General features: G+C 46.8%; 1 protein-coding gene across 12 annotated transcripts in view; it reads left to right on the top strand.

Moving 5' to 3' along the window:
* The window catches only part of MDGA1 (MAM domain containing glycosylphosphatidylinositol anchor 1), a 208,212-nt gene that overhangs the window by 6,895 nt on the left and 174,059 nt on the right, over positions 1 to 27,258 (top strand). For 7 of the 12 annotated variants that reach the window (XM_065590536.1, XM_065590540.1, XM_065590539.1 and 4 more), the window contains exon 3: positions 951 to 1,088. The exons of the other annotated variants lie outside the window; for them this stretch is intronic. In XM_065590536.1, the coding sequence (XP_065446608.1) occupies positions 951 to 1,088 (138 nt within the window). The remainder of the gene's footprint in view (positions 1 to 950; positions 1,089 to 27,258) is intronic. 12 annotated transcript variants of the gene reach the window in all.

The raw sequence follows: 27,258 nt of genomic DNA, 5'->3' as shown, positions 1-27,258 counted from the left end.
AGCTATGTCAGTTGGGAGAGCGGTGGGGAGGATTACATCCCTAACCTTCGTACCTGTGCCAACAAACACCCCCGCATAGATGCAGTTTGTTCAGGGACCTGATATAAGCTATAACAGCCAAAGGATTCTTTTACTGGTATGAGCTTCATCTCAACTACGAGGGTTTGAATCCAAGTTTAAATCCCTGCTCCAATGGCTATTTGATAATTTATATCCCATGGACCAGTGTCAAGAGGCGGGATTGCAAGAGACTTGCCTGAGGCTACCCCATAGTCCAATGTCTAGGATGCTTTGTTGGCATGTGGGAGGCTCATGTTCAAAACCTGGCTCCACGTTAGGCAGAGAGGGGAACTGAACTTGGGTTTCCCACATCCCAAGGGAGTGCCTTAGTTACTAGGCTAAAGGTTATAAAGGAGCCAGCTTTCCCCTCCCCCAGTTTTGTGGCTGGTGTCTATGTCCAGCAAAAATGTTTTGGCTGAAACTATTTGGTGAATTTGTGTCAAATCCCCTAATGGTTTTGGGTGGGCTGAAACAGACTTTTTTTTTGGGGGGGGAAATAAACTATTTATCTCCAATTTTACCCAGCTCTACCGGCGAAGACTTTCTAGTGTAGACAAGGCATTAGTATTACTGGTGCAAAATGGTTGCTGGTTGCTGGGAGCCATCACCAGACGTGACTGCTTATCAGTTCCGGGTGAATGAGTATACTGTTCGTAATGCGCTTTTCTTTTTCCAGCTGAAAGGCATTGTACAATGTTATTTCTTGTTAGAAACACAGCAGGTGCATTCACCTAAAAATACCTTGGCGTGTGTATCGTCTCTCTATTGAGTGTTTAGCATGTTCACCAAAGCTGAGACCAGGCTTACTGAGAAGAGCCTTCCAAACTTTCCACTCCAGAGTGTTCTAGGCCTGGAGTGCAAGAGCCCCTGACCCAGTCACCCTTTTCCAGGTGGTGGCTGCCAGTGCTGCATTAGCAAGTTGTTTCATTCTGAACCGTGCCAATGTCCTCCAGGCTTGGGGTGTGTGGAGCTGACACCAGGCAGCAGAATGCAGATCTGGCAGATCCATCAGGAGAGAATGATACATGGTAAGGAGTGCGGGGAGGGAGGGAGAATATTGGTCTTCTTTGTGTGTGTGTGCACACCAGTGTTTAGAGAGATCTACCCAGTCAGGATCTAAATTATTTGTTTAATTTTTTAAGACTGCTTTAATCCTCCCTTTCATTTAAGCGACTCAAAGGTTTGCTTTTGAGCCGAGAATTAGCTTAGCAATAAAAACGCTTCTAAAAATGCTTGTTCGAGATCAAAACCACAGCATACATTAATGATGAAGGGAATCAATAGTTGGAGCAAGGGAAGGGGAACCCGCTAGTCCTGGCTCAATAAAAGAGTTAAGCTAGAGAAGGAGCGCTACCAAAGGGGTAATGGGTTACTTGCGAGTCCTGCTGAACATAGCCTGGCAGGACTTGTTCTGAAGCAGTGATCTTTCTTGCCCAGCATTGTGTGTTCCAAGAAACAAGAGCCCTGATTCTTCTTTTGCTCACTCCAGTTTTATACCATTGACATCAGTTGTGTTGTTGTTGATTTTACACTAGTGTGAGTGAAAGGTGAATAAGGCTACAAATGAGCGGCAGCCGCTGCTGTTCTGCTCAATCTGTAGAGCGGAGAAGTGTCCATCAGCATCAATTCCATTGCAGTATACAGTTCTGTATGAACATCTGCTACGGATCCTGCTTCCCTGAGCTTTTCCAGTCCTTGTTCTGGCCTGGCCTGTCTCACCTCTGTCCACTCAGGTTTTTTCACTGGCCACAGGTGGGTGGGTGCACAGCGGGCTAGGGAGTCAGTGTTGTTGATTCACATCTGACCAGCAGGGGGAGCTCTTGCCTACAGCATTCCTTATCTGTAGTTTCTAAAGGTGTGTGTCTGTGTATCTGTCCCAAAACCTGAGTTCCCCAGGGATCAGATGAACTTGCGATTGCTGTTTTCCATTCTAGTAGAGGTCATCTGAATCATTGTCACTTGTGCCACGTTCCCACTCTTACACACACATGCTCACAAGTACGTGTGTAAATACACTCATAAAACTGATGATAGTGAACTCAGTGAAAAACGATGAAAAGAGATTTGTTTTATTTCACTGCAGAGTGCAAATGGTGCTTTTAGTGATAGTGGCTCTCTACCTATGGGGAAGCTGGTGCATGTGTTTGTGTGTATGTGGAGGGAGGCCCTTTAAGTTGTCCTTTGTGTTTGGAGCTAAGGTTGCACTGAAACGTGCACTTGAAGCAAGACTAAAATCTGTTTCATACTTGAATGATTGAACTTAGCCTCCATGTTTGGCCCAGTATTGGCCTCCGAGGACAACTGAATTTTCTATGTAACCTCCTTCGTAAACTACTTGCTAATTTGTGAAAGAATAATTTTAAAATAGCCCCTTTTAAAAAGCTTGTTCTGTTCTCATCTTTCTTCGGGTTCCTCTGGCCAAACTCCCGCAACCTCTAAATTTCACAGAGTCCTGTTCTGATCTATCTTAGATATAGGCCACTTCTGTCCCTTTCCTGTTGTGCTAGGTACACAGTACAAAGGGAACTCAAAGCAGCAAGAGATTGCTGCTGGACAATCCCCCCTGTGTTAGCTCCCTTCTCCAAAGTGCCTGAGCAGACCGTGGTGCAGTAGAAAATCAGGCCCCTCAAGTTATTCCCCATATTCAGGATAAACCACCTTGCAGGGTCCTGGAGCCCAGGCTTCAGCCTGAATGCAAATGTCTGCACCACAATTAAACAGCCCCTTAGTCCGAGGCCTGTGAGCCAGAGTCAGCTGGTGAGGGCCAGCCCTGGGTTTTTAATTGCAGTGTAGACATACCCTGAGTGATCTACTGAGGTAGGGAATCTGTGGTAGAGCAAGGACTTGAATGTAGGTCTACCAAGGCCTGGGTTAGTGCCTCAACCAGTGGACCATCCTTCCTTTCCTCTGCACAGATCCTTGGTCAGGCAGGCAGGTTGAGCAGCGGGGAATATGGAGGTGGGCTCTGTTAGGTGAGCAGAGATGAGGGGAGGAGGGATTTTAATGTGGTATTTTGGGAGAAGAGGCTGGCCTACAGGGGAGGGGATGGCTGTGGTAGGGGCCCTGGTTGGACAGGAAGCCTAGAGTCTTAGCCTAGTGTCTCTGGTGCACTGGGGCAGCAGTACCATGGAGAGATCTTCATATGCCAATGCGTCAGTACAGAGACACTTGGCTAATTTGGTGCTGCTACTTTGGCTCTCTGGAACACCATTCATTGAGGCTGAGTGGCTCGGTACCAAGGCATTATGTGCTTCCCATAGCTCTGCTGCCACCTTAACAGGCCAGGGGAGGTCTTTGTGCCAGAGTACATTGGATCCACTTCATTCCAGGTCCCTGCTTTACCACCATTAGCTTTTGAATTTGGGCTGTGGCTGGAGAAGGGAAGTAGTTAAGGCTGAGCAGGGGAATGGATGAATGGAGTGTAAATGGGAGTTGAAAACTGAACTACTTCTTTCCATGCCTTTCCCATTTTGCCTTAGTGGGATATGCGGTCTAGCAACTTTAATGATATATCCCCTCACAAAACACTGTTGTTAATCTAAATCTCTCTGGGGATTTCAGGAACTTTTAAGTTCCTCTGAGCGGGGACCTTTGTGCTTGTCTGTGAAGTACCATGCACATTCTTGGTACTTCTTTTCTATTAATAATAAAATACTGTAGACATGTGGTGATATCATTTTAGTGGCTTATAGATGTAAGGGGAGGTGGACCATCAAGGAATTACAGTGGATCCTGAGAGGCCTGTCTTATAATGATCCCATACTTGCCTTTGCTAAGAATAAAATTCCCCTAGAGTGGCTGAGGTCCCCAGATGGCCAGGTCACTGCTCTGTAGCATTGGAATGCAAAGCTCCAAACAATTCATAGATTCATAGATTCTAGGACTGGAAGGGACCTCGAGAGGTCATCGAGTCCAGTCCTCTGCCCGCATGGCAGGACCAAATACTGTCTAGACCATCCCTGATAGACATTTATCTAACCTACTCTTAAATATCTCCAGAGATGGAGATTCCACAACCTCCCTAGGCAATTTATTCCAGTGTTTAACCACCCTGACAGTTAGGAACTTTTTCCTAATGTCCAACCTAGACCTCCCTTGCTGCAGTTTAAGCCCATTGCTTCTTGTTCTATCCTTAGAGGCTAGGGTGAACAAGTTTTCTCCCTCCTCCTTATGACACCCTTTTAGATACCTGAAAACTGCTATCATGTCCCCTCTCAGTCTTCTGTTTTCCAGACTAAACAAACCCAATTCTTTCAGCCTTCCTTCATAGGTCATGTTCTCAAGACCTTTAATCATTCTTGTTGCTCTTCTCTGGACCCTCTCCAATTTCTCCACATCTTTCTTGAAATGCGGTGCCCAGAACTGGATACAATACTCCAGCTGAGGCCTAACCAGAGCAGAGTACAGCGGAAGAATGACTTCTCATGTCTTGCTCACAACACGCCTGTTAATACATCCCAGAATCATGTTTGCTTTTTTTGCAACAGCATCACACTGTTGACTCATATTTAGCTTGTGGTCCACGATAACCCCTAGATCCCTTTCTGCTGTACTCCTTCCTAGACAGTCTCTTCCCATTCTGTATGTGTGAAACTGATTTTTTTTCCTAAGTGGAGCACTTTGTATTTGTGTTTGTTAAACTTCATCCTGTTTAACTCAGACCATTTCTCCAATTTGTCCAGATCATTTTGAATTATGACCCTGTCCTCCAAAGCAGTTGCAATCCCTCCCAGTTTGGTATCATCCGCAAACTTAATAAGCGTACTTTCTATGCCAATATCTAAGTCGTTAATGAAGATATTGAACAGAGCCGGTCTCAAAACGGACCCCTGCGGAACCCCACTTGTTATGCCTTAGATGGGTAATAGTACAGAGCACAAGGAATCCAAGTGGCCTGTATGGATCTGGCCATTGTTGTTTCCTTGTGCCTCTCTCTCATTTTGCAATACACTCAGAGATGCAGTGTGTCTTGCTGCCCTTGGTAGTCTATCCCACAGACTAACTATCATCTTACATATGGAAGGTTCCACAGAGCTCACTTGGTGACCATTGTATGTGCGAAAATCTGTGTCTAGCCAGGATAAAATGGGTTGTGATTTAAACCACTCTTTGGAACTATTTATAGTATAGGGTAAACGGGATTGAAGTGCTCCTGTTGGGGTACTGTAAATGGAAAGAATGTCAGGATGAGGATGGAAATTGTCACAGGTGTTACAATCTTTGTAATTTCTGTAGAGAACATTTGCAAATGTTGAACTGAGAGAAACTGACAGAGTTTTGAAAATTAAAGTCAAGCTGCAGGATAAAGGTTTTGGATGTCTGCGGGTGAGCATAAAATACAGGGATAGTTGTTTGCTGTTACTGTTTGTTACTAAAGAAATAGGCCTTCGCTAATTGGCAGAAATTGGCTTAACAAGATAAATCTGGATTGGAATACAGTGTATCACTTGTATGGTCTGGGTTTTTGAATTTTATCACCAGAATCTGTTTTTGATTCAGACAAGGGTTCACTGAGAAAGCATAATGGCAAAATGACTTGGACTTAAGAGAATGTGGAATGACATTTTTAATACTCACTCTGTGCTTTGTGTTTTTTCAAGAACCTGCAGGAAAGCAGTTTGAGAAATTACAGAAGCAAAGAATGATTTTTGCTGTTGAGTTTAGTGAACGGAATGCACTGGAGGGGGAGGGAGGAGGGGGGAAGGAGTGTGTGTGAGAGAGAGGGAGGAGGGGATGTTTTCCTAAAACTGATGGCAGGATAAAGATTTTGTGACTCCTATAAAGTCATCATCGAACTCCTGCTTGAAATAGTTCAGTGACTAGTTCCAAAACCATCAGATGTATTTATTAACTTGCCAGGAGGAGTGAAGTTTATAAAATGTGACCTGGCCCAAGCACTTCCACTGATTGTGTAAAGAGGATTTTTTTTTTTTTTTTTTAGGATCTGGCTCTATCACTGAGTGCATAACTATGGCTATTTAAGAACTTGTACGGCCTCCATCACTGTAGTGTTTGATCATTTCACAAATCTTTAACAGAGCTATCTTTACAATGCCTCTCCTTTGGTAGTTACCCCCATTTTAAAGTTCGGGAATTGAGAGAGAGATTAAGTGATTTTTTTTTTTTTTGCCCACAGTCTCACCATGAATCTATAGCAGAGTTGGGAATTGAGCTCAAATCTACCAAGTCTTAGTCTAATCTAGTGCCTTAACCATCTTTCCAATTTTTGAAAGAGTACCACATGACATAATTAATATCCCTGCTGTAGCCCAATGAATAATTGATTGAATTCTCCAAAGTTTAAATTTTGTCTGCTAGTTTAGAGGAAATTTTTAAAAAAGTATTAATATAGGGAAACTGTGGAGAAACCTTGAAGGGGTTCTAAAATGGTTACAAAAATCTAGAATGAGGATTGAAAGAGAAATGTGCTTTCTTCCAGAACTAAGTAATTTGTTTAGGGCATAACACAGATTCTGAGAGGATCCATCCTTTCATAGGAAGAAAAGGCCATTGAGACTCTGACTGTAAACCAAAAACATTTCAGCGTTACGACAACTTTTTAAAGTGATGTTAAACTACTATGGAAGATTTATTCCAAATTTGTCTACACTAATAAAGCCAAGGGTTGAATTCAGCCGGCTCCTGATGGCTCAGCAAACTGGCATTTATTTTGGAAGCTGCCTTCTGGCAGCAGGCCAGAGTCTGAACTTTCCTTTACAACAAACAATTGAAGTCTATAGCAGCCTTTAGGGATCCGTAACCCCTCCAAATATGAACCATTTGCAAACTGATGCAGTGGTGTCTGCCTGAGTCTGCAGACAGCCTGAAATATAGCTCTGCAAAATGTGTAAATGGCCCTGTTCATCACAATGGGGTGTTGATTCTAAAGCCCTTGATGATAGCAGTGTTGTTAACTATTTCAGTTTTGTTAACTATTTCACTGATGGTCAAAGCAAACAAGTAAGGAATGATTATGCTATGAAGTGCTGGCATTGCAAGGTGTGATAAAAGAGACAGACAGATAAAGGAGGAAAGCAGAGTTTTGCAAGACCCTGAAGGCAAAGACAAGAAAATTGAATTTGATGTTATAGAGGAGTGGAAGCCAGTGGGAGGGGGAAGGATTCAGAGTTGGGGGTGACTTGGTCAGAAGATGAACAAGGAGGAGCATCTTGGGAGCAATGTTCTGTACAGATCAGAGGGTGACAACGCGAGTGTCAGGGAAGCCAGGGGTGAGGAGCTCGCAGGAATTGAGACTGGGGATGATGAATGTAAAATAGGTTTGGATGGAAAAGAAAGGCAAAGGTTTTGAAGACTGAAAAGCAAATCTGAGAAATTCCACCATTCAGGTACATTTTAGTCCAGAGTTTATTACTATGAGCAGATGACGCTCTTCATTATGTGCAGGAGCTGTAATTGTTTACATGTGTAAAGATGGAAAAGAGAAAGCCATAATATTTGCTTCACAAATGCTTAACAAAGGCTGCAGTGAATTACAACCTGGGCTGCCTTCTCAACTGAGGTATTTTTGGAGCAATTAAAATTCACAAATACACATTTGAAAAGAAATCTACCTTGATCACTGATCAAAAACCTCAAGTTAAAAAGGCCGCAAAGAAAGTATTCCACCTATCGCAACAGCTAGGATTCAGAGGTGGGCTTTAATCTTAGCTGCATATCCATGTTCTACCCAGTACAAGCCTGAATGAAATGTGCTCTCTCAGTTGCCTCTAGAAGTAGGGACACAACTGGAAGTAGAATCAGAATACAGACTCTTCCCATTACTGTTTGATAAAGAAGTTACATTTTTCTCAAACATCTAAATTGGTTAGGAGCCTAAGGGCTTGTCTACACAAATACTTTGCAGCAAGCAGGGGTGTGAATCTACCTCACCCTAGCCTGCTGTGCGCTAACTGTCTGTGTGCACCCTGCTGACGTGTACCAACAGCTTAGTGTGCTTTGATCTAATCCCATTTCAAAGCGGGTTAAAGCAAAGTGTACTAACTGTTAGTGCACATCAGCGGGGTCCAGCAGACTAGCTCAGAGCAGATCCACACCCCAGTTTGCCACAAACTAAATATTCATGTAGACAAGTCCGTAATCCTACTTTGAGAAGTGGTTGGAGGTACAGATCCTCAAAGGTAGTTAGGGACCTAAGAAATGAGAATTAGACACCTAACTACCTTTTGAGGATCTGGAACTTAGGCTTCTAATTCCCATTGACTTTCAAAGAGATGTAGGTGCCTAAGTCACTTTTGAAAATGGGACTTAGATGCTTTTGAAAATGTTACCCATAGAAATAAGATCCTTCGTTGGATAAGATAATGTGGTGTAGTTTTTCAGGTTGGCCAAATCATATAGAAGGTGAGAAATTTCATCCTTATTCCTGTAGAAAAATGGAGTTGACAGCAGAGAATTATTGTTTACTATCGGTTATAAGATTAATACCATAAAGCATACATGCTAAAATTACATAAACCTCACCAAGGCAAGGTAAAAATGAAAAATGTGGTGGTCAGACTTAAACCGAGATATAGCAGAAGAAATTAGCCAGCGTGAACTCTGAAATGTGCCAGAAATTGCTTCATGGTAGTGGGGTATTAGGCCTTGGCGAAGATAACGCGCTGATTTATTTTCCCCCAGATCAGAGTAAGCATATGCACGTACTTGTAGCTGATGCTTTTTCCAGGTGGTCGGCAGTAACATGTACTATATTGCAAATGCTTTTGCTGCTCAGACGATTGAGCCGTGGCAGACTGTGTTGGCATCGTATGGTTTGTCTAAAAAGACGAGACATTCGGTAAATCACACTTCATCAGTTTTATCTCTCGGCTTCAAGTGGGTCAGTGGGGTGTTTTGTGTGGACAGTTAAAAGGGCAATAGAGAGAAAGGAAGGTAGAGTCCTGCAATGTTGCATTGCAGACTTTAGTTGGTTGTATAGCTCAGCACTACAGACCCCAGCCCAGGAAATTCCAGCAGCGCTAACTACTAATAAACATCAGGTAAGAATGAAATTTGTTGAAGCAAATCTAGCAAAAGAAAGGAGAGGAATAAACAGCGCAGAGGAAGAAACCCACAAACAAGCCTCCCAGACTTTTGTGTGTAAACCAAAGAGCATCAGTTTTAAATTACAGGGGAAGACCAAACCAGGGAAAGGTGCTGTTAGAAAAGCATTAGGGCTAGTGACATGCTTGGGGAGGTATATAGAGAAATGATGAATAAACATGTTGTCTAGCTGTTACTAGATAAAAAATAGTAATTACATGGTCAGCAGCAATATCAATTCCTTTTCTAAATGTGAGAACATTTGTTTTTTCTCTCTCACTGGCCTGGTGATGATACCAATGATATTGTTACAGTTGAAAACAAGGAACTGGAAGAGCAAGTGACAACAGCTCTCCCTGACATGCAAGTCTTGCCAAAGCAGAATCTCAGAGCTCCCAAAAGATGATCTTTGTAATGTAAATATTACACAGGAGGAGTCTGGAGTTCTTAAGAATATGAACCATGAGCATTGTGGGTCCTGTGTGGTTTTTTTTTTTTTTTTTTAGGTCTGGAACATCGTATGGCATAGTTAGAAAAGCTGTCATTTGGAAGCAGTTGTACACGGAGTCCAAGAAAGGATGGTAGTAGATAAATCCATCAATGTGTTTGAGGGGGATCAGATGCTATTGTGATGGGAGCAACGTCAGTACACAGACAGGCAAGCTTGGATTTTGGATGGAGGGGGAGATCACAGCCTTAGTGGTTTTATGGAAAGGTGTTTGACTTTGGTAGCTGTTAGGTGTTGGTCCATCCAGACTCTTCCAGAAGCTTCTCAGGTTTTCCAGAAGCTACGGTAACCACCTCCTGTTATCCAGAAGCAAAGGGTGTATGTGTGTGTGTGCATGTTAACATTAGAGGAAAAGTGAGCCAGAATATATTTAGATGTCATGTAGCCACAGGTTCTGGGAAAGCAGTTTTCAGCTTTAAGATCTGCTGCGCTACATGTAAAACTCAGTCTTGATGAAAAATATTTGTAGTTTTTAATCAGGGCAGTTATAATGGATTCTTATCCTGGTTCCATACTTTGAACCAATCCGTGTATCAGCTTGATTGCAGCCCGCATATACCCAATGGTACGTGTACCTCAGCTTGAGAATTGCTCTTTTCTGCATGCCAGTTGGCTAGAGCAGTGACTGTGCATGGTCACAATAGAGCAGATGCCCTGTTGGGACTGAATGCGATGCCTGGGTCTGGGGCACAGTTATTGAGGAGTTCTGATGAGCTGGGTAATGCTTCTAGAAATGCCAAGCTCTGTATGTTGCTTTTCAGGATCTGTTGCCCGAAGAAGATGGTCTGTAAGGGGTTTCTTCGTTTCCCTAGGTCCAGTGACCACTAAAGATCCAGTGACCATTCTGGCTTCAGGACTCAATTGGTCACTGATTGTGGTTGGCTTCTCTTCCTTTTCCCTCTCTCCCATCCACACCATTATCTACGGCCAGCCTGGAATAATGGGGGGAGGGGTGTCTCTGTCTCTCTCTCTCTGAACCAGCAGCGGTTCCCAAATTTATTTGATCACACCCTCCTTCTTTGTGTCTGTAGTAGATTACGGCCCCCTCCCGCCACACAAGGATGTATACCAATTTAAAAAAAAATCAAGATGCAACTCTCACTAAATATTAAAAACAGTACTGCATTGATTCAAACAGAGCCATTTAAGACTATAGTAATGCATGTTTAAAGTGAGATATTGCTTATTGGCATCACACTGTTGCTACTAGTGCGATGAATGCGCCTGGTTTTTGGAGCAGAGCAATTCCGACCTGGGTTGGCAATTCCATACCAGGCCACCCTTATTTTTCTGCTGCTGCTGGCGGTGGCACCGCCTTCAGAACTGTGCGGCCAGAGAGCAGTAGCTGCTGGCTGGGTGCCCAGCTCTGAAGGCGGTGCCCCACCAGAATACATTCTGCACCCCCCTAGTTTGAGAACCACTGCCCCACAGCAGAAGAAGCTGGTGGTTGCAGTACCCACCTCTTCCCGGAGACCACGGGACTGTAATTGCCATGGGACGCAGTTTCCGTGGGTCTGGGTAAGGGGCAGGAGTTTGCTCTCCAGCCTTTGCTTTCTTGCATGACAGCTTATATTGCTGCTGTGCTGAAGTATTAGCAGACTTTCCTTTTCTTTGTTTTATTACGTTATTACTCTTACTTGTATCCGCTCCCTGGGCGTCTCTGGATCACCTTGAACTGCTCCCTGCCCTCCTTGGGATGGGTTATAAGGTACGGTAAGAAGCATAAAGATAAATGGAAGTACAGGGGAGCATCTTCCAGTCCTGCTGGCTCCATGGGAGGTGATGTTGCTCAGCACCTTGCTAGGCTGAACCATATGATTTTTATCTGGACAGTTGTTTTCAAAAGGTTGGTCACAAACTGCTAGTGAGTGATGGCTTGAGAGGGGACCCCAGAGAGACGGTCCCTGAGTCTGTCTCCCATTGAGGAGGCTTTCTGCTCTTCTCCTTCTCTTCCCAGCGATTACCATTAGGGAGGCAGAACCAACTCTGCCTCCTGTTTGTTCATGGTGGCCCTGGTGGATGTTCCACAGCTTCTGGGGGCACAGGTCGCTTCTTTGTTTTGTCCTGCATTTTCTGAGCACTCAGCATGCTGGGGAAGATGCACCGGTGCATCCAAGCCTTGGATGTTGCTGCTGACTTGGGGATCTGGGCTGCTCCTGTCTTCTATAGATAGGCCTGCAGTTATCCCAGGTGAAGGAACAAGCAGATGCAGAAACTGAAAAAAGAGCTACCTCTGATTGTCTGAGTAGAGCTTGGGGCTGCTGTATCTCCGAACTCTGCTGCTAATTATTCCGAACGCATGTGCTTTCTGGCTGTGCCTCCCTTTCCCTGTCAGTCCACCTGCATCGGTTCACACAAATCTGAGTTGGTCAAAATCACGATCAGACTCTTCCAAAATATTCTCTCTTTGGGAGGAGAATGAGGTGTGGGGATTAGCAGGGGAACTGGGAGTCAGCTCTTCCTAGGTCTGTCAGAGATTTTGTGTGAGACCCCAGGTAAGCTGAGGCAAAGTGACTTGACCATCTATTTTTTATAATATAAACCTTGGCTTCCCCCACAAACACACTTGTTACTTCTGCTCCTGTCCTTTCACCGCTGAGCACTTGTGGGGCAAGTCCAGTGTTCTCTCAGCTGTGCCTTGGTTCTAAACAGCTTTCTCTCTCCTCTCTAATAGCCTCTGTCCTTGCTGACTCGGCTTTGGTTTCTATTCCTTCTTCTGGCCATTCTCTCAGCTTCCACCTCTTCCTTCGCCCTTCCTGCCCACAAACTTACTCTGACTTCTTTGTCTAGCTTCTCCCTAGATTCTTGAAAAGCAGGTTTGTCAGTATTGAGCAGGATCTCTCACTGGCTCTTTCCCTCCTCCCTTTTCCAGCTCCAATTTTATCCTCTCCTCCTTTATTCTTGCTTTTGACTTGCATCTTGCTTCTGTTTGCCTCTCACCCTCCAACAGGTTTGGCAGGACAGACACCCTTGAATCCTGCATAGTCAAAGGGCTTTCCATGACTGTCTGATCTGCCTTACATTGGTTTTATGCTGCAGACTTACTCCTGACTTGCACCCATGTACCAGAGAAGAATTGGGCCCTGCGCGTAGAACAGCTCATGTCAATGGGAAATGTGGGACTAGTCAAAATCTAATTCTAGCCTGCCTGGTAGTGCTTTGCCATGTCATTGAGCCTCTGAGATACCCTGATCAATTTCATGCTGCAAGAAAACTTGGTCAGAAGTGGCCAGTTCATGACCTGCAGGTCAAGTGCGGAGTTTTCCAATGCAGCCAAGCTGCACACATCTTTGATACACTATGATGCAGCCTATAGACACTGAAGTTCCCAATATGTGATGCTCCATCTTGATTCAAGTAAAGTTTGGCCCAAACCCTGGTGTGGGAATAGCTCTGAAGATCAAGTGTCCTGACTCAACCAGGCACCTGTTTTGAAAATGATGACGAGGGAGATAAAATGATGCTTAAGGATATAAAGACTAAGCTATTGGCTGAGAGGAATTTAGTTATTCACTTCTGCTTCCAGCAAAACTGTAGGTTTCTTATTGAGGCTCTGGACTGGATTGTGCCCTACTGTTATCCCCTAGAATAAGGCTGGAATAAATGAAGGTTTACAGGTGGGGTTTGGCCAAGTGACAGAATTTGATGTGGCCAGAAGCTGTGGGTTCATCCTGAGGCCGTCCGGTGTAGAGGCTCTCATCTGACTGCTTGGATGAAGAGGGCTCTGGTTCGAAGGGGTGAGATATTTTGGATAACTTGTCCTTCCTGTTGTTGAAGTGTCATTTCTCTTCACACCAAATCAGGCCCCGTAACTTCAGAGGTTGCTCCAGTTTAATTACTTGTCATGACCCGATTCAGCCTAACCAGCCCCAGGGACAAATGCAACCCCCCCTCCCCAAATCTCTCCCATCCTCTCCTGGGTCTGATTTTTCTCCATTGCTCCCTAGTATGGCTCCTTGATGTATCAGTGCCCACACACTACAGCAGTTAGCTGCCAAAGAATGAACATGTATAATAATAACACTGCAGTTTGGAGAAGTTTGGGGAGGATTTTTCTTTTTTCTTCCCTAATAATCTGTTGGAGTCCATTGGAATCCCTGCCTGGGGAAAGTAGCTGCTTCTGGATTGTTGTGTGTGTATTTTGGCCTTTTCCTCCACAGCCGTCCCAGGGGAAACAGTGTTGCTTGTGGGTAATTTTGAAAATCAATGCCTTTTAGAGAAAAAAAAAGTATTTTGTTTCCTCAGAGCTGAATTTGACTGAAAACGGTGGTGCTTGGTCCATCTGTGAGCCTCCGTCTCTGGGATCCCAGGGCTTGGGGATTAAAATATATAATAAATAGAACTAAAGTCCATCTAAAGATTCAACCAGGAACCCAATGAATGGGCTGAGTGAAATTCCTACTCGTTGCATGCTCCTCCACAGGCAAGGGCCTGTGTAAATAGATGGATTTTCAACAAAGGTGTCAGCAGATTTGGGATTCTCCAAATGAAAGTGTGAGCCAGGTTTGGATCAAGCCTTTTATTGAAAATGCCCTGCCAGCAACCTACAGGTATGGAAATCTAGAGACACATTAGTGGTGTTAGTCTAGAGACAGGCCTCTCTCCTCTTGCTCTAAGGCAGAGAGGACTCAAACCATAAAGACCGTGGTAAGTCAAGGACAACACATTGAGTTGCACTGAGCTATGAATGAGAAGCCAGTGGGATAAGTGGACTACCGGTGGAATGTGCTCCCTACAAGGAATACCCCTAAGTGGGCAGCTGTCTTTTGCAGAAGCCTGGACCAGGGTGGGGAGATGCCAAATCCTAGAGAAAAGGTTGCAACCTCCTGGCCAGGAGAAGGTGGGAAGTGTGGGGAGAGGACTCCTGGCTATGACTGCACTTCATGCATCAGAAATCAGCCAGGAGTCCTATAGAAGCCCTGAACAATGCACCTACTAACAGAAGGTGGCCAAGCCCTCTCTGTGGAGGGGTAGATGGTAGCTTGGGGACATGGAATGGGCATGTTGTGGATCTTTAGTTCCATTGCTTAGGGGGATGCATTGCAGAGGGAGCATCAGGAACTGCTCAGCCCCATGAGGTCTCAGCAGCTTTCCGTGTGGCTAATAAGCAAAAAGGGCCCAGACTCTGTGTGTGCTGGGGCTGCTTTAAGTTTCAAGTTCTCTATATAGACCCAGTTGGTAGCTTTGCACTATAGTGCAAAGTATCGGAGTCTGAGGCTCAGTAACTCGCCTCACTTTATGTTGGTCTGGTTGTATGTAGCATTGGTGGTGTTGCTGGGGGGAGGGAGGATTTTGTGGGATGCAGGGGAAGGGTTTGAGGGGGTTATTTTACTCCCATCCTCAGATCTATTTGGGCAATTTGAGCACTTTTTAAACAAATATTTTTAAAAGGTGCTTCCAGGCTTTTGATCACGGACAGCTCCAGATTAAAATGAGGCAGAACTTGCATGCAGATGTCTGGGTTGTGAGGAAGGGGTGGCAAGATTGAGGGGTCTGATGCAAGACCCTTTTGGTCTCCTAATCAAGAGCCAGTGAGAAACTGTACATAACTTCTCCCTCTTCACCTCCACTCTGCCACTTTCTTACTTGTTGACTGTCAGCTGATCTTTTAAAGGGCAGGGATGGTTTCTGATCTCCGTCCCTCCCTGCTCCTGGGGTCTCAGAGCACGGGCTCCAGCCTGAACCTGAATGTCTACACTGCAGTTTTACAGTCCTGCAGCAGGAGTCTCACGAGCCCGAGTCAGCTGACGGACATTGAATTGCTGTGTAGACATACCCCAAGTGTCTCTGAAATCCAGCCCCTGCATAATGACACACCGTTACATGTACCACAGCCAACTGACCAGTTTTATTTAGTGATGCTTGAAACCTCATTGCCGTACCCCTGAGTTTTCTGACAGGCTAATGGGAAACCAATCCCTGCTCCTGTTGTGTGCTGTGGAGCAGCTACACTGACTGTGTGTGTGTAAGAGAGTGAGTGTGTACCCCACTGCTACTCCAGAGCTCTCTCCTCTCGGGGAAATGGCAGCCCTGCCGTTTCACTGGCAAATATTAATGCATGTAAACATTTTTCAAAAGGCATTACCTCTTTCTGCATGGACTTTGTTACATTCCCACAAACATGAGTACGTTTGATAGATGGGTACACAGGGAACGAGGAGGGGCGAGGGAGCGAAATAAACACACGAGCCTGCTGTAATTCAAAGCAAGGCGAAATCAGATTGTGCGCTTTGGCTAATTTTCTTATTCAGCTATTGATCTAGTGGCTGCTCTGGAGTCTATTAGCAGTCAGCCAGTGAAAATATTTCCCATTGGGGGCTCTGACCTGAGACGGGGGTGAATCTATAGCAATTTGTTCAAACAGAGGAAAGCTTTTCCCTCTGATTTGTATTCCAATTTGCACCATGTACAGAGGGGGCCCCTTCCTGGGGGTTTGCCGGATGGTGCTTGTCAAGTGGGAGCCAGGCTCCAGCCAGCTGAAGAAAGCCTGGTTAATACCCAGAGCCACCCTCCACCTGTCTCTCTCTCCATTATCCAGCCTCAGTGTCTGCTCCTGTAACCGGTAAGCGTCTGTCTCCCCGGGGAGCATCCTGGCCCTTTGCGCCCTGCCAGCAGTGGGAGGATGTAGGGCTGCATCCTGTCAATGCCGCCAGCAAGGGGCGAGGAGGCGCTTCTGAAGAGAACTGTTTATCAAAGAGGAATAGTTGTGATGTTAAGGGCACATGCACAGACACTCCGCCACTTCTTGCTGAATTTAGTGCTGGTCTAAGGTGCCAGCTTGACAGCAGCCCTGAAGATTGAAGTCATCTATATTGCGGTCCTGGCCACTTGAATCTACCTGCCCTGAAGACTGAATTAAATTGAAGAACATTGACGTGCTTCCCGTCCTGCCTTTTAAGTAGCCAGGACTGTACAAATGCAGGCAGTACAAGCTTCCTGTGCATCCCCTCCCACCCAGCATGAGCAGTGGTAGTTTAAACTTCCCTTGAATGCACCCAGAGCCTGCTACCAATATGCTTCAGTTCAGGCTCTCTGCTGGTTAGATCTTTGCCTTTTCTGTTTGACGGTGCACACAATGGTGCTAATTGTAATGAGTGCTTGTGTGGCAGGCCCTTTTCTATTAGGAGCTCAACTGAAACCCACCAACTCCTTTCACGTGGGCTGCCAAACACCCATCTGGTAAATTTCAGTCACTGTCCTCCTGGGATGGATTTGAACCAGTGTCCTAAGGATGAAAAGTCCCCCCTCTCATTCTCCTGAGCTACTGGTTTCCAGTGAGGGCACTTCTTTGGGGGTAACCTGAGTGAGAGATCATTTCCTTGGCAGCCTTTATTCTTATTCTTGGGGGAATTTTGTAGAGCACTTTGAGATCCTCAGAGGGAAAGCACTAGAGCAGTGGAAAATAACATGGGAGGGCATGGGGTTGGCAGCTGCTGTCTGGAGAGGTCACAAGCAGCTCCAGTTCTGTCTCCGGTCTCCTACTGAAGTGGATTGACTAGGTCGGATGCCAGAAGCTCCCTGAATCCCATTGTGTGGATTGCTGTGACTGTCCCTGTCTAGGAATTAGTCCAAAGGTCTCTGAGATGTATTGGAGGGACTGATTAAATGTGGGATCATGGTACGAAAGGCTGAGAGTTGGCCCCAAAAGCTCCCTGTTTGTACAGAGGGGTATGTGTGTGGTGACTCTGGGAATCCCAAAAAGACTTGGACTCTCCAGTGACTCTGATAACCTCCCAAACACTTGGGGGCACTGGGAATTGGAGGGCACCTTTTGAGGCTGCCTGTACATTCTAAACTGAATAAATCCCTAATTCTTAGTAGGCCATTAGGCTTCAGTATGGACTGATGTCAACATCTAGTACATCTCAGCTGCTTGCGGCCCAGGTGGGATAGTTGTTCTGGGATTTCAGTGTGGAAAGTTGTTAGGCATCTTGTATTTAAAGGGGAGGAAGAGGAGAGGGGTGGAAGAACAGGCAAGGGGAATAGGGGAGATAGGAGGGTTGGGTTAACACTCCCATTAGTTTTTCAAATTTTGGAAATTGACTAGGGCTTGCTTGGCCTTTGCTGCTTTTGGCTTTAGTTTAGTGCCAGTCATTGAGACAGCTGGATTTATGCAGCGAGAGAGAGAAGGGGTAGGGTCAGGAGGGGAAAATAAATCAGAGCCTTAATTCTTAAGTCCATTCAATTTTAAACCACAAGTTTATTCTTGACTTGGCCATAACTTTCAGGGAACCAGCCTGGATTCCAGGGAGAGCTGTAACTCCAGCTTCAAGAAAGAGTGTGCAAGTTTATGAGCTTTTTTAAAGCAGTCAAGCAGAGGTCCCTGTAGGAGCTGACATGAGGGGAAGGGGGGAGTCAGTGTTTTGTAATATTTAGGGGATTCTTTAACAGTGTCAGGGGCAAGCTGGGACCTGCTGCTTTTAGAGGGAGTAGAATGCTCATTAATGTGCTGAGGGGAGAGAGAGAATTACCAAAAGCAGGGCTGCCCGGGGGGGAGGGGGGGTGCAAGTGGGGCAATTTGCCCCAGGCCTTACAGGGGCCCCCATGAGAATATAGTAGTCTATAGTATTGCAACTTTTTTTTATGGAAGGGGCCCCCAAAATTGCTTTGCCCCAGGCCCCCTGAATCCTCTGGGCAGCCCTTACCAAAAGAGGCTGCATCCCTTCTGTCCAGCCAGGAGGGACGTTGAGCGCAAAGAATGAGAGCCAGCTCTTGTTATCTGCCTGTTCCCTACGTTTGAGGGAGATCCTGATCCCGTCAGCGGAGCACATGGCTTCAGGGCAGTAGGCAGCGTGGGTGCTACACAGTCAAAGCAAAGGACGGCAATTAAAATCCAAGCTGATGCTTGCTTGATGTACACCAATGATTAGGTCCCATCAGGAACAGGCGCTTGAGTTTCACACCAGATAATTGGTCCAGTAATTCTAGTATCTTGCTTTGGGCATGGCCAGTCCCTGAGGCTTTAGAGGAAGGTGGAATGACTCATGTAATGCAGTACATTTGTTATTTTACATCCTCCCCTGTCCTCTTCATCATTCTGAACCTGCTGCCCTTTAATTCCATTGTCTCTTTGTTCTTAGGTTGTGAGATTGGCCCCAAGGAGAACTGAACAGTTTTTCACTGGGTTCTTAACACTTTGACTACTGGCTGCAGTGCCAGTCCCGCAACACGGAGCAGGCTGTTGTTCTGGAGAAGATGCTGCTATGATTGCATAATGCCCTAGTGTGATTCCCATCTGGGATTCTGTGGGCAGGTCAGAGGACCATTCCACAGGCAAGAAGGTGCTTTGGTGAGAGGGTACCAGGAGCCACCAAGATGCACTGTCTTGAGAACTAATCTTAGTGAAAAGTGAAGGGAGGTGAGCTGATTTCCTTTGGAAAGAAAAGACTTGAGGCAATAGTCTCCTCAGATCCTCACATGAATTGAGTCCAATGGCTTCCTCTGCTGAAGAGTTTGAAACCTGCAGCAGATTGTAGCTTTGTTATAGAACACTTTCCGTAGAAGGACTCTGGAAAAAACATATGGGTTATCTGTAGAAAATCTAATAAGTTAGTATTGGAGCCTGGAGAAGTTCTGTAGAATACTAGCCTCTGGGCTCCATGTGGCTCTGTAAGAGCTCAGGGTTAGTGAATAATCATCCCATTTCTTCTCAGGACTGTTCCATGTCCCATCTAGTTCAGTACCAAGGACAGCAGCCCCCATTTCTTTCCATGGCTTTGGTGGACCCACCCATTCCAATGTATTTCCTTTAAAAAAAAACATTTTGTACAATATATTGTTGTGAGGTAACAGGGCTGGCAGAGGGGTTAGATTCCTTGAAATGTCAAAGGTCACCTGTTCTTCATAGGCTTTCACTCCCAGACTCCTGTTTACACGTGCCTGCCCAACCACATCGTAGAGGAAATCAGGCTGCATAAGAAGGGAATGAGCTAGTTGATCCCAAGTCTCTTCCAACTCAAAATCCTATACTTCATAAGTGTGTGCACAGTCAGGTGCCAGACACTGATGTCCTCCCTTTATCCCCAGGACAAGCCCAGCACAACCAACAGCTTCCTACACTCCCCCTTTCCATTGTCTCTCCCCTGTCACTCAAGATGTGGACTTCTAGGAATGCGAGGGAGTTCCAATTCCATGCTATGGCACAGTGATCCCCACCAAGAGGGGCAGTCGGTCACAAAATGGGGGCAGTTTGTACTGTAGGCATCTGGGCACTAGACTAGAGCCACCAACTGACTTTCCCACTGGCCATGAGAGGGTAATGACTGTCGTGGGCTGACTGGGACCCTTTCTGTCTCTCTCTGGGCTAAGTTCTGAATTTGTGTGTAAAGAAGAGAAGGAAAGAAAACTGGGAGACAAAGGGAAAGCAGCTTAGCCAAGCAGGAGCAATTGGGCCCATCTCCAAGCTCCTCTGAGGCTCTGCCCCCAGGGTTGCTCTATGTTGCAAGAGGTTGAATCTCTTGGGCTACAAACTTGTCTGCTCCCTGATCCATGACTTGTATTGTGTTTGCAGCCATAGTCAGGAGGAGATTCTGAAAAATAGCCAAAAACAAAAGAAACCTGAGGCAGAGTCTCACCCTAGAATGAAATCAGCCCCTCTAGCTCCCCACAACAGAAGCTCTGCTCTCTCCCCATCACTGATCCCTCTGTCTCCCTCCTCTGAACAAAATAACTGCTCTCATGGCCCCCAGCCAAGTGTAAGGAATCCCCTCCCCCAAGCAGGCCTAAAGCCCCCTGCTTCCTCTCCGACAATAACCCCACTTCCCTGCAAGCAGTCATCCCAGGCTCCTTAACTGTACTTCCTTATCCTGTATTGTCCGAGTGAACCCCCACTGCTTCCTGGCTTAAGGCTGGGTTTGGCCACCAGCAGCAATGGGGAGGCGGTGAGTGCTGGGAGAGGAAAGGGAGTATGTGTGGGTAGTGGTCCCAGCAGGACTTTAGAGTTCCAACCTGACTTTGCCTGCTTAAGGTTAGAAACCCTCCCTGTCATAGTGCCCTGGATGGCCATTCAAAACCCTTAAGGACTAGCCAGTCTCAGGTGACCTCCCAAAGTATCCTGGTACCCATGTGCATTCATGGTAGGGTTAGCCAGTTTCCAGAAGGTTAATGGAAGAGCATGACAATGGAGGCAGTTCTGGGCTATTTTATGGGGAGCCCATCTACCCACCCCTGCAGGGTATTGCATATCAGCCTGCTCAACCAATGAAATACCAGCCTGACCTCATCAGCACAAACTGAGGGCGGGACACTGTTTCATGCAGTTGCTTGAAAGCTGCCTTTTATGGGTGTTCTATCATTCACGTCTTTTATCTGGGAGTGGGAATAACACACTTCCCACCAGCCCTGTGCATGCTAAGTGTGCTTTGCTCACAGGTCCATTCCATCTGCCCATCTTTAACCCCAGCTTCTGTAGCCTCCATGACTGCACGCAGCTGTGTACTTCTGGGAAGTCTCACTGAGCTCTGGTGTGCAGGCTGTGCAGAAGCACCGGATATAGAGTTTTTGAGAACTCTTCTACTCAGCAGCAGCTGGGAGCTTCTCCAGGAGGGGAAGGAGTGTTCAGCCAAGGGGATGTGCTGAGTACACGCTTGCCTGGCAGTGTGGTGCACCTGTAAAGCTGCAGGCTCTCTCCATGACACTAATGGCCTGACTCACCTGGATACCGAGAGAGATCTCCGTTACACTGGTGGGTTATTGCTCTGGATTCTATTCTTCAGCTGAGGAGTCAGTTTCTGCCCAGCTCTAATGGGCTGTCGTGGTGGAAGGGCTCTTTACCTATAAAGCTCACGGCAACCCCCTTACGCTGCCCCAGTCTCTGTGTGAGGGCTGCTGAGTGCAGTACAGATGCTATATTGCCTTGCACAGTTGCTGATGGTGTCTGACTCATGACTTCGTACAGCACTTGAGAACACCGAGACTATGACAAGCGCTAGAGAAACCCTAAATATCTCTTGATTGATGGTCCTGGTGTCCTATCATCTGAGGCCACTGTGCAAAGGAGATGTGATGGGACAGGAAGAAACCTTTGCTTGATTTTAACCTTACTGGGGAATGGAGGAGCTTCATTTTTGGTACTGATCCTATTAAACAATAGGCAAGCTATTTTTTTTCACTTCCTGTCCTAATTAAGTATTGTCTAATGGTGCGGTGCACCATTGAACAGTGGCTGTGCTCTGCCCTGACATGAATGCATTTCCGTAGGTGTGTGGGAGGGGTGCGTGAAACAATTTGTGTTGATGGCCCATGAAACCTTCTCTGCATTTCCGGTTATGAGGGAGGGAGGAGCTAGTGCGAGAGGCTGTAGTGCCCCTCATTTGCGGGGCTCTGGGCTACACCAGGAACCCAGGCCAGATGTCAGGTGCATGCTAAATAGCTGAGCACTTCTTGTTGAAATGGACCTTGTGCCTTTCACAGGGCAGGATGCAGCCTGGGTCAACTCTGAACTATGCTGATGGGATAACAGGGAGGGCTGCACAGGTGGTTGGTTTTGGGGCACAGTTTCCAGCTGACTCCCATGATCCAAGTTGGTCACACTTTTAGCAGCCGATGTGATTTTACTGCTAATAGATGAATGCTACAGCTCTGCCTCCTGTATCTCGCATTTCTCCCAAACTGACCCCCTCCTCTAAATGGATGCTCCTTTAGCTGGAAAGTGAAATTGTGCCTTTTTCTGGTAGATACTGCGGCCTGCCTAGCTAGTTCCCGAGGGGCAGAGCCTGATGGGTGCATGGCTGGGTCTTCAGGAGGAGGTTGGCGATTCCTAAGGAGCGTGCTCATGCAAGGAGACAGATTGGAAAGGAGAGGCCCACAGCTGGGAAGGGAGCCGTCTGGCACAAAGAGAGAGCCAGACAGGAGTGTGATCAGAGGCCCCTGTGAGACAAGTCACATACTGCTTGTGTGCCTAACTCGGCACTAACGCTTTTCTCTTGAAAGATTCAATAGCTTTGGTGCAGGCTCCTGCCTGTAGGTGCTGTTTTACAGCCTGAGTGCTACCGTGACCTCAGACTGCAAGAAGGAATGATTGCCTGTGTTAATAGTTCCTAAGAAGGCTTGCTCTGTTATTGCTTGTGTGGCTCTCTTCTTCCGCCTGTTATTCCACTAGGGCCATATCTGCCAGCACCAAAGAGGGTAGCTGAAGATGGAAAAGAATGCCTTGCACTTGCAGCACCTTCCTTCCAGAGATCTGAGTGTTCTGCAGGACCGTGTGTGTGTGTGTGTGTGTGTGTGTGTGTAAGACTCGGGCTGTAATCAGTTGCTCAATACCCATAGCGCCCCCTGCTGTCATGTCATGATGTTGCAGGGGTCCTTTGCCTCTAGCGCCCCTATCCCCACCATTCTACTTCCGCCACACACTACGTCTCCTTGGTCTGAGCCCTCTAGCCAAGCCACCTTTCAGCTCCGTTCCTCTGGGGTAACCAAGAAGTCCAAATGAAAACTGAAAGCCTTAGTGACCATGTAGCAGGCCTTCAGCCCCTGTCTGGGCTCAGTAGTCCTTGCCCCTCTCCTGAGGCTTGCACTGCCCCTCCTGCAAGGAAGTGGTAGGGATCCCAAGCCCACTCTCTTCTCCGGATCTCAGCCTAGGGCCTTTTTGATCAGCAGCTATGGTCTGTTTCTTATGACCCCGTGCTGGTTCCTTGAGCTGCTTCCTGCCTTTGCCTGCTTGCAGGTGTGTATGGAGCTGCACTCGCCAGGCTGCTCTCCCTACAGTTTTGTTCCTCGGTTGCAGCATTTCCCAGGCTGTTACTAAGCAGTTTTCCCTGGATGGTGCCTGGTTTCTCTGGCAGCTGCCTGGAATCTGTCACTTTTGCTGTTTTCTGCCTTTAAGGCCAAACTCGGGGTATGAGCTCTCCTCTCTATTCTCCCTCACTGGCCCTGCAGTCCTTCCTGTATAGGAACCACCCAGTCTGGTTCCCCTCAGCTGGGTCTAATCGTTCATTAGCTGTCTCCCCGCCAGGTCGCACAGGATGGGCCCTCAGATGCCCTATTAACCCTTTACTTGTCAGTGTAGGATATGCGCCTCATCGCAAATGTCAGGCAGCTGATGTTAATGCAGCCTGGCTACTCTACAGCCAAAGGCACTTGCTCTCTCTGCCAGGCGGAAGAGGATGGTAGATGAGGGGGTGCTCTGTGACTGTGGGGCCTACTTCCGCTCCTCCATGGTTTCCTCCCTCTCTCGCATCCGGGCAGAGTTCCTTTGGATGGCGTCCGCTGGTTCCCTTGACGCCTTCGAGGAGCAGTGGGCGCTGTCCGGCGTTCTTTGCTCGGTGTCCCCGTCTGGTTCCCTTCATTTAGCCCTGTGACCTCACTCTCGTCCCTGTTTACATCTTTAGTTCTCCCCCGTTCTTAATTGAGATCCCGGACCTTGTGGATCCTCACCTTAGGCTCGGGGGAGGTCCTTTAGTAGTGGGTGGGCTCTGCCCGCCCATCTCCAGGATCCCAACAGACTGCCAGGCTGATTCCATCTGAGGACAGATTGGCAGACATGTGGCCGAGCTGTGGAACATAAATAACAGAGTCAGACCACTGGAGACTATTCCCCCTCCTTCTACCATTAATAGCTAGAACCATCTTCAGGAGCAGACAGGGACAGAGAGCTATGGGTTGAACATCAAGAGCTCCCGTCTCTGACACTGACTCCTTCTGTGCCTTGGGCAATTCCTTAATCTCTCTGTGCCCCAGTTCTCCACCTGTAAAATGTGGATACTGATAGTGACCTACCGCCAAGGAGGGACATAAGGATTAATCCACTTTTTGAACAGTCCTTTGCAAATCAAAGGCCTGGATCAGTACTGAGTGGAGAGGGATTGAACCAAAACCTGGATCCAACCCCTGCCCTCCGATCTCTCCCTAAAATGCAGATTGGCTCAAATGTAGAGCTGGCCTTTGTGGTTCAGGCCCATCTCTAGTGTGTGATTGAGTGTTACGTGTGTGCCCTTTTCTGTAGCAGAAAGGGAACAGGCCAGGGCTCTTTCTCCTGGGGAAACAGATATGATCACTTTCTTTACACTCGGTCTGGAGCCGATTTACAGAGGGACCTCACACCAGACCGGAGTAGATGCGATTTACGCAGAAAGCCAGAGTAAGGGGATAATGAGAATGAAGGGGGAGAGGCGTCCTCTATTATCTAAGCCTCCAGAGAGCCTCCTTCCACCTGGGTCCCCCCAACTGCCCTTGCATAGAGAGACATTCAGTGCATCAATGCACGGGCATTGCTCTGAAAATCTTCTCTCCCAGCTCCTGACAGACGGCCATCATTGTTGCTGACAGCTAATAAAATTATGCTGTTTGTGGCTAACGTGTCCACTAAACAATGTAATCTGTGCACAGTGAGAACAATGCATCATGTGGGTCCGCAGGGCCCAGTGATATTGAGTTACTGTTAGTCAGCAGAGAAGGGATGCTGAACTGAATGCAATAACATTCACTCAGCACTCTCCAGGGAGAGGGGGAGCAGAGGCTGAGTCCTGTAAGGAGGGACATGAATTACATGTAGAATCTCACTTAATTCATCTCTCGAATTCTTGGGCAGCTCCTGGGTGCTCCAGGGTCTGCCTGGCTGTAGAGGATGCTTAGCGAGGTGACTCGGCTTCGTTACAGCTGATTGTTCTGCAGCTCCCACCCCATTTCTCAACTCCATTTCCCCTCCTCACAGCTGCTCTGGGGCAATAGGACCTGGCCCAGTTCTCAGGAGTTCCTGAGCTACCACTGAAAAGGATCCGTTGTTTTCTGCAAATAGCCCTTGCAAAGGGATTCAGAGCTACTGGGCCCCACTTGGGTCAGATCTTGACCCCCCCCATTCCTTCCTCCACCCCACAGACACTGTCTACTTAGTCTCCTGCTCTTTGACCTGTATGAGCCACTATGCAGCTTAGTTAAAGGGAAGGAAAAAGTGCAGCGATGGGTCGCGTCCCCAGTTACTCCTCAGATCATGGTGCTGAGACTTGATAGTAAGGTATGTAGCTCTGACCTTTTTTGTTTATGTCAGGAATTGCCTGGGCATCTGCATGGCACTGACTAGACTCTGAGTCCTGTCTGAGCAGGCGACAGCCACTCCTGCTGTCTCTCTCTCTCTCTCTCTGGTAACAGTATCTCTTTAAGCATATCATTGGGTTTGCACTGTGACAAGTGACCCATTCTGAATAAAATAAGAAATGACTTGTATCCTAGCTCAGATCTGAGTCTCTCGAAGGTCAGGCAAGGTTGGTTTAAAACCCCTTTGTATGGTGTGTGTATTCCACTTGCCTTACCAGTTTTATATTTTGGCCACCACCAAAACGTCCCCCAGGCAGCTGTTCTCATGGCATTTCTGGCCTGGCTGGAACCAGGAGAGTCTGGAAATCTCCTGATCTACAAAATTTCCAACCCACAATGATGTGTGAAAGATCTTACCTGTGCTGAGCTATGGCCAGTATGGATGCTTCCCAAGTAGGTGGTGGTAGGGGAATCTCAAACTCATTAGCTCAGTGTAGGTTGGATCTTTATCTAAAGTTATGTGTGCTGGAAATCATGTTTCGGACATGCACAATCATAACATTGATTCTGCCCTCTGTTAAATAGGTGAAATTCACATCCCCCCTCGGTGAAAACTAAAATTGTGTAACTGAGGGCAGAATTGGATCCATATGTATCAGAAACAGAAAACTCATTGTAGGTCTCCTGTGATCCCTCTCTCCAAGACATTGGGAGATTCTTCCCTAGTGTCTGTTGACAGGGCTTTATCCAGTCTTGTCTGAACTAGAGCTCTCTCCTCTCGCTCGGTGTTGTGTTCTTGAGAGTCTCTTCCTAAATTCTGAAATCAAACAGCAGCACAGTTTGGAGTGAGATCACTGCTTCTTCTCTCTGGCTGCTCCTACATGACTTATCCCCACCTCAGAAAAATACTTGGGAACAGTTAATCTTTTTGCCTTTTGAACTGCACCAGATACTGAGTACTTTCAATGCATTTCCTAGTAAAAGAGATCCCCAGGCCTCACTAAAAGTCCTTCAGCCCCCTCCTTCTACCCACACTCCTTATTACAAAACAGAGCAACAATATTCTTAACTGGAGCCGAGTGAATGATTTGTATCAAATAATAGTCAGTGATTATTTTTTGTGTGTCTTCTCCAATAGATAATTCCTTTATGGTAGGAGGGAATCTCCCACCCATTGGCTCCTTCAGGCCCCAGTTCAGCAAAGCACTGAAGCATGTGCTTAAAGTTACTCACGTACCTTGCTGGACTGGGGCATGATGACTAATAAAAATTCTATTACTATTTCCTGTATAGCACTTTCCAGCAATAGATCTCAAAGCGCTTCAGGATCTTTTAATGTATTGCTCCTCAACCCCCCGCGAGGTTGTTATCCCCATTTTGCTGTTCCCAAGAGTTTGCTGGGCAGTGCTGCCTTCGTTCTGGTCAAATCACCTTCCCTAATGGGACTGAGCTGTGTCTGGAGAACCCGAATGAGCAGCTGCAGTGGGATAAGCTGTAGGGTGCCCCTTATCCTGGAAAGGTCCACCTGAAAGCTCCCATCCTTGGGGGAGGGGTGTGCTTGGACAGGCTCTGAAGCACAGCATGGCTTAGGTGGCATGGTGTGGTCCCCAGCAGTGCAGCACCTAGCCCACATCTAGAGAAGGGATAGGAAGGAAGGAATAGACATGTTTGCTGACAAG

Source organism: Chrysemys picta, chromosome 3, assembly GCF_011386835.1.
Source record: "Chrysemys picta bellii isolate R12L10 chromosome 3, ASM1138683v2, whole genome shotgun sequence".
Taxonomy (NCBI): Eukaryota; Metazoa; Chordata; order Testudines; family Emydidae; genus Chrysemys; species Chrysemys picta.
This window is presented reverse-complemented; position numbering and strand designations above follow the sequence as displayed.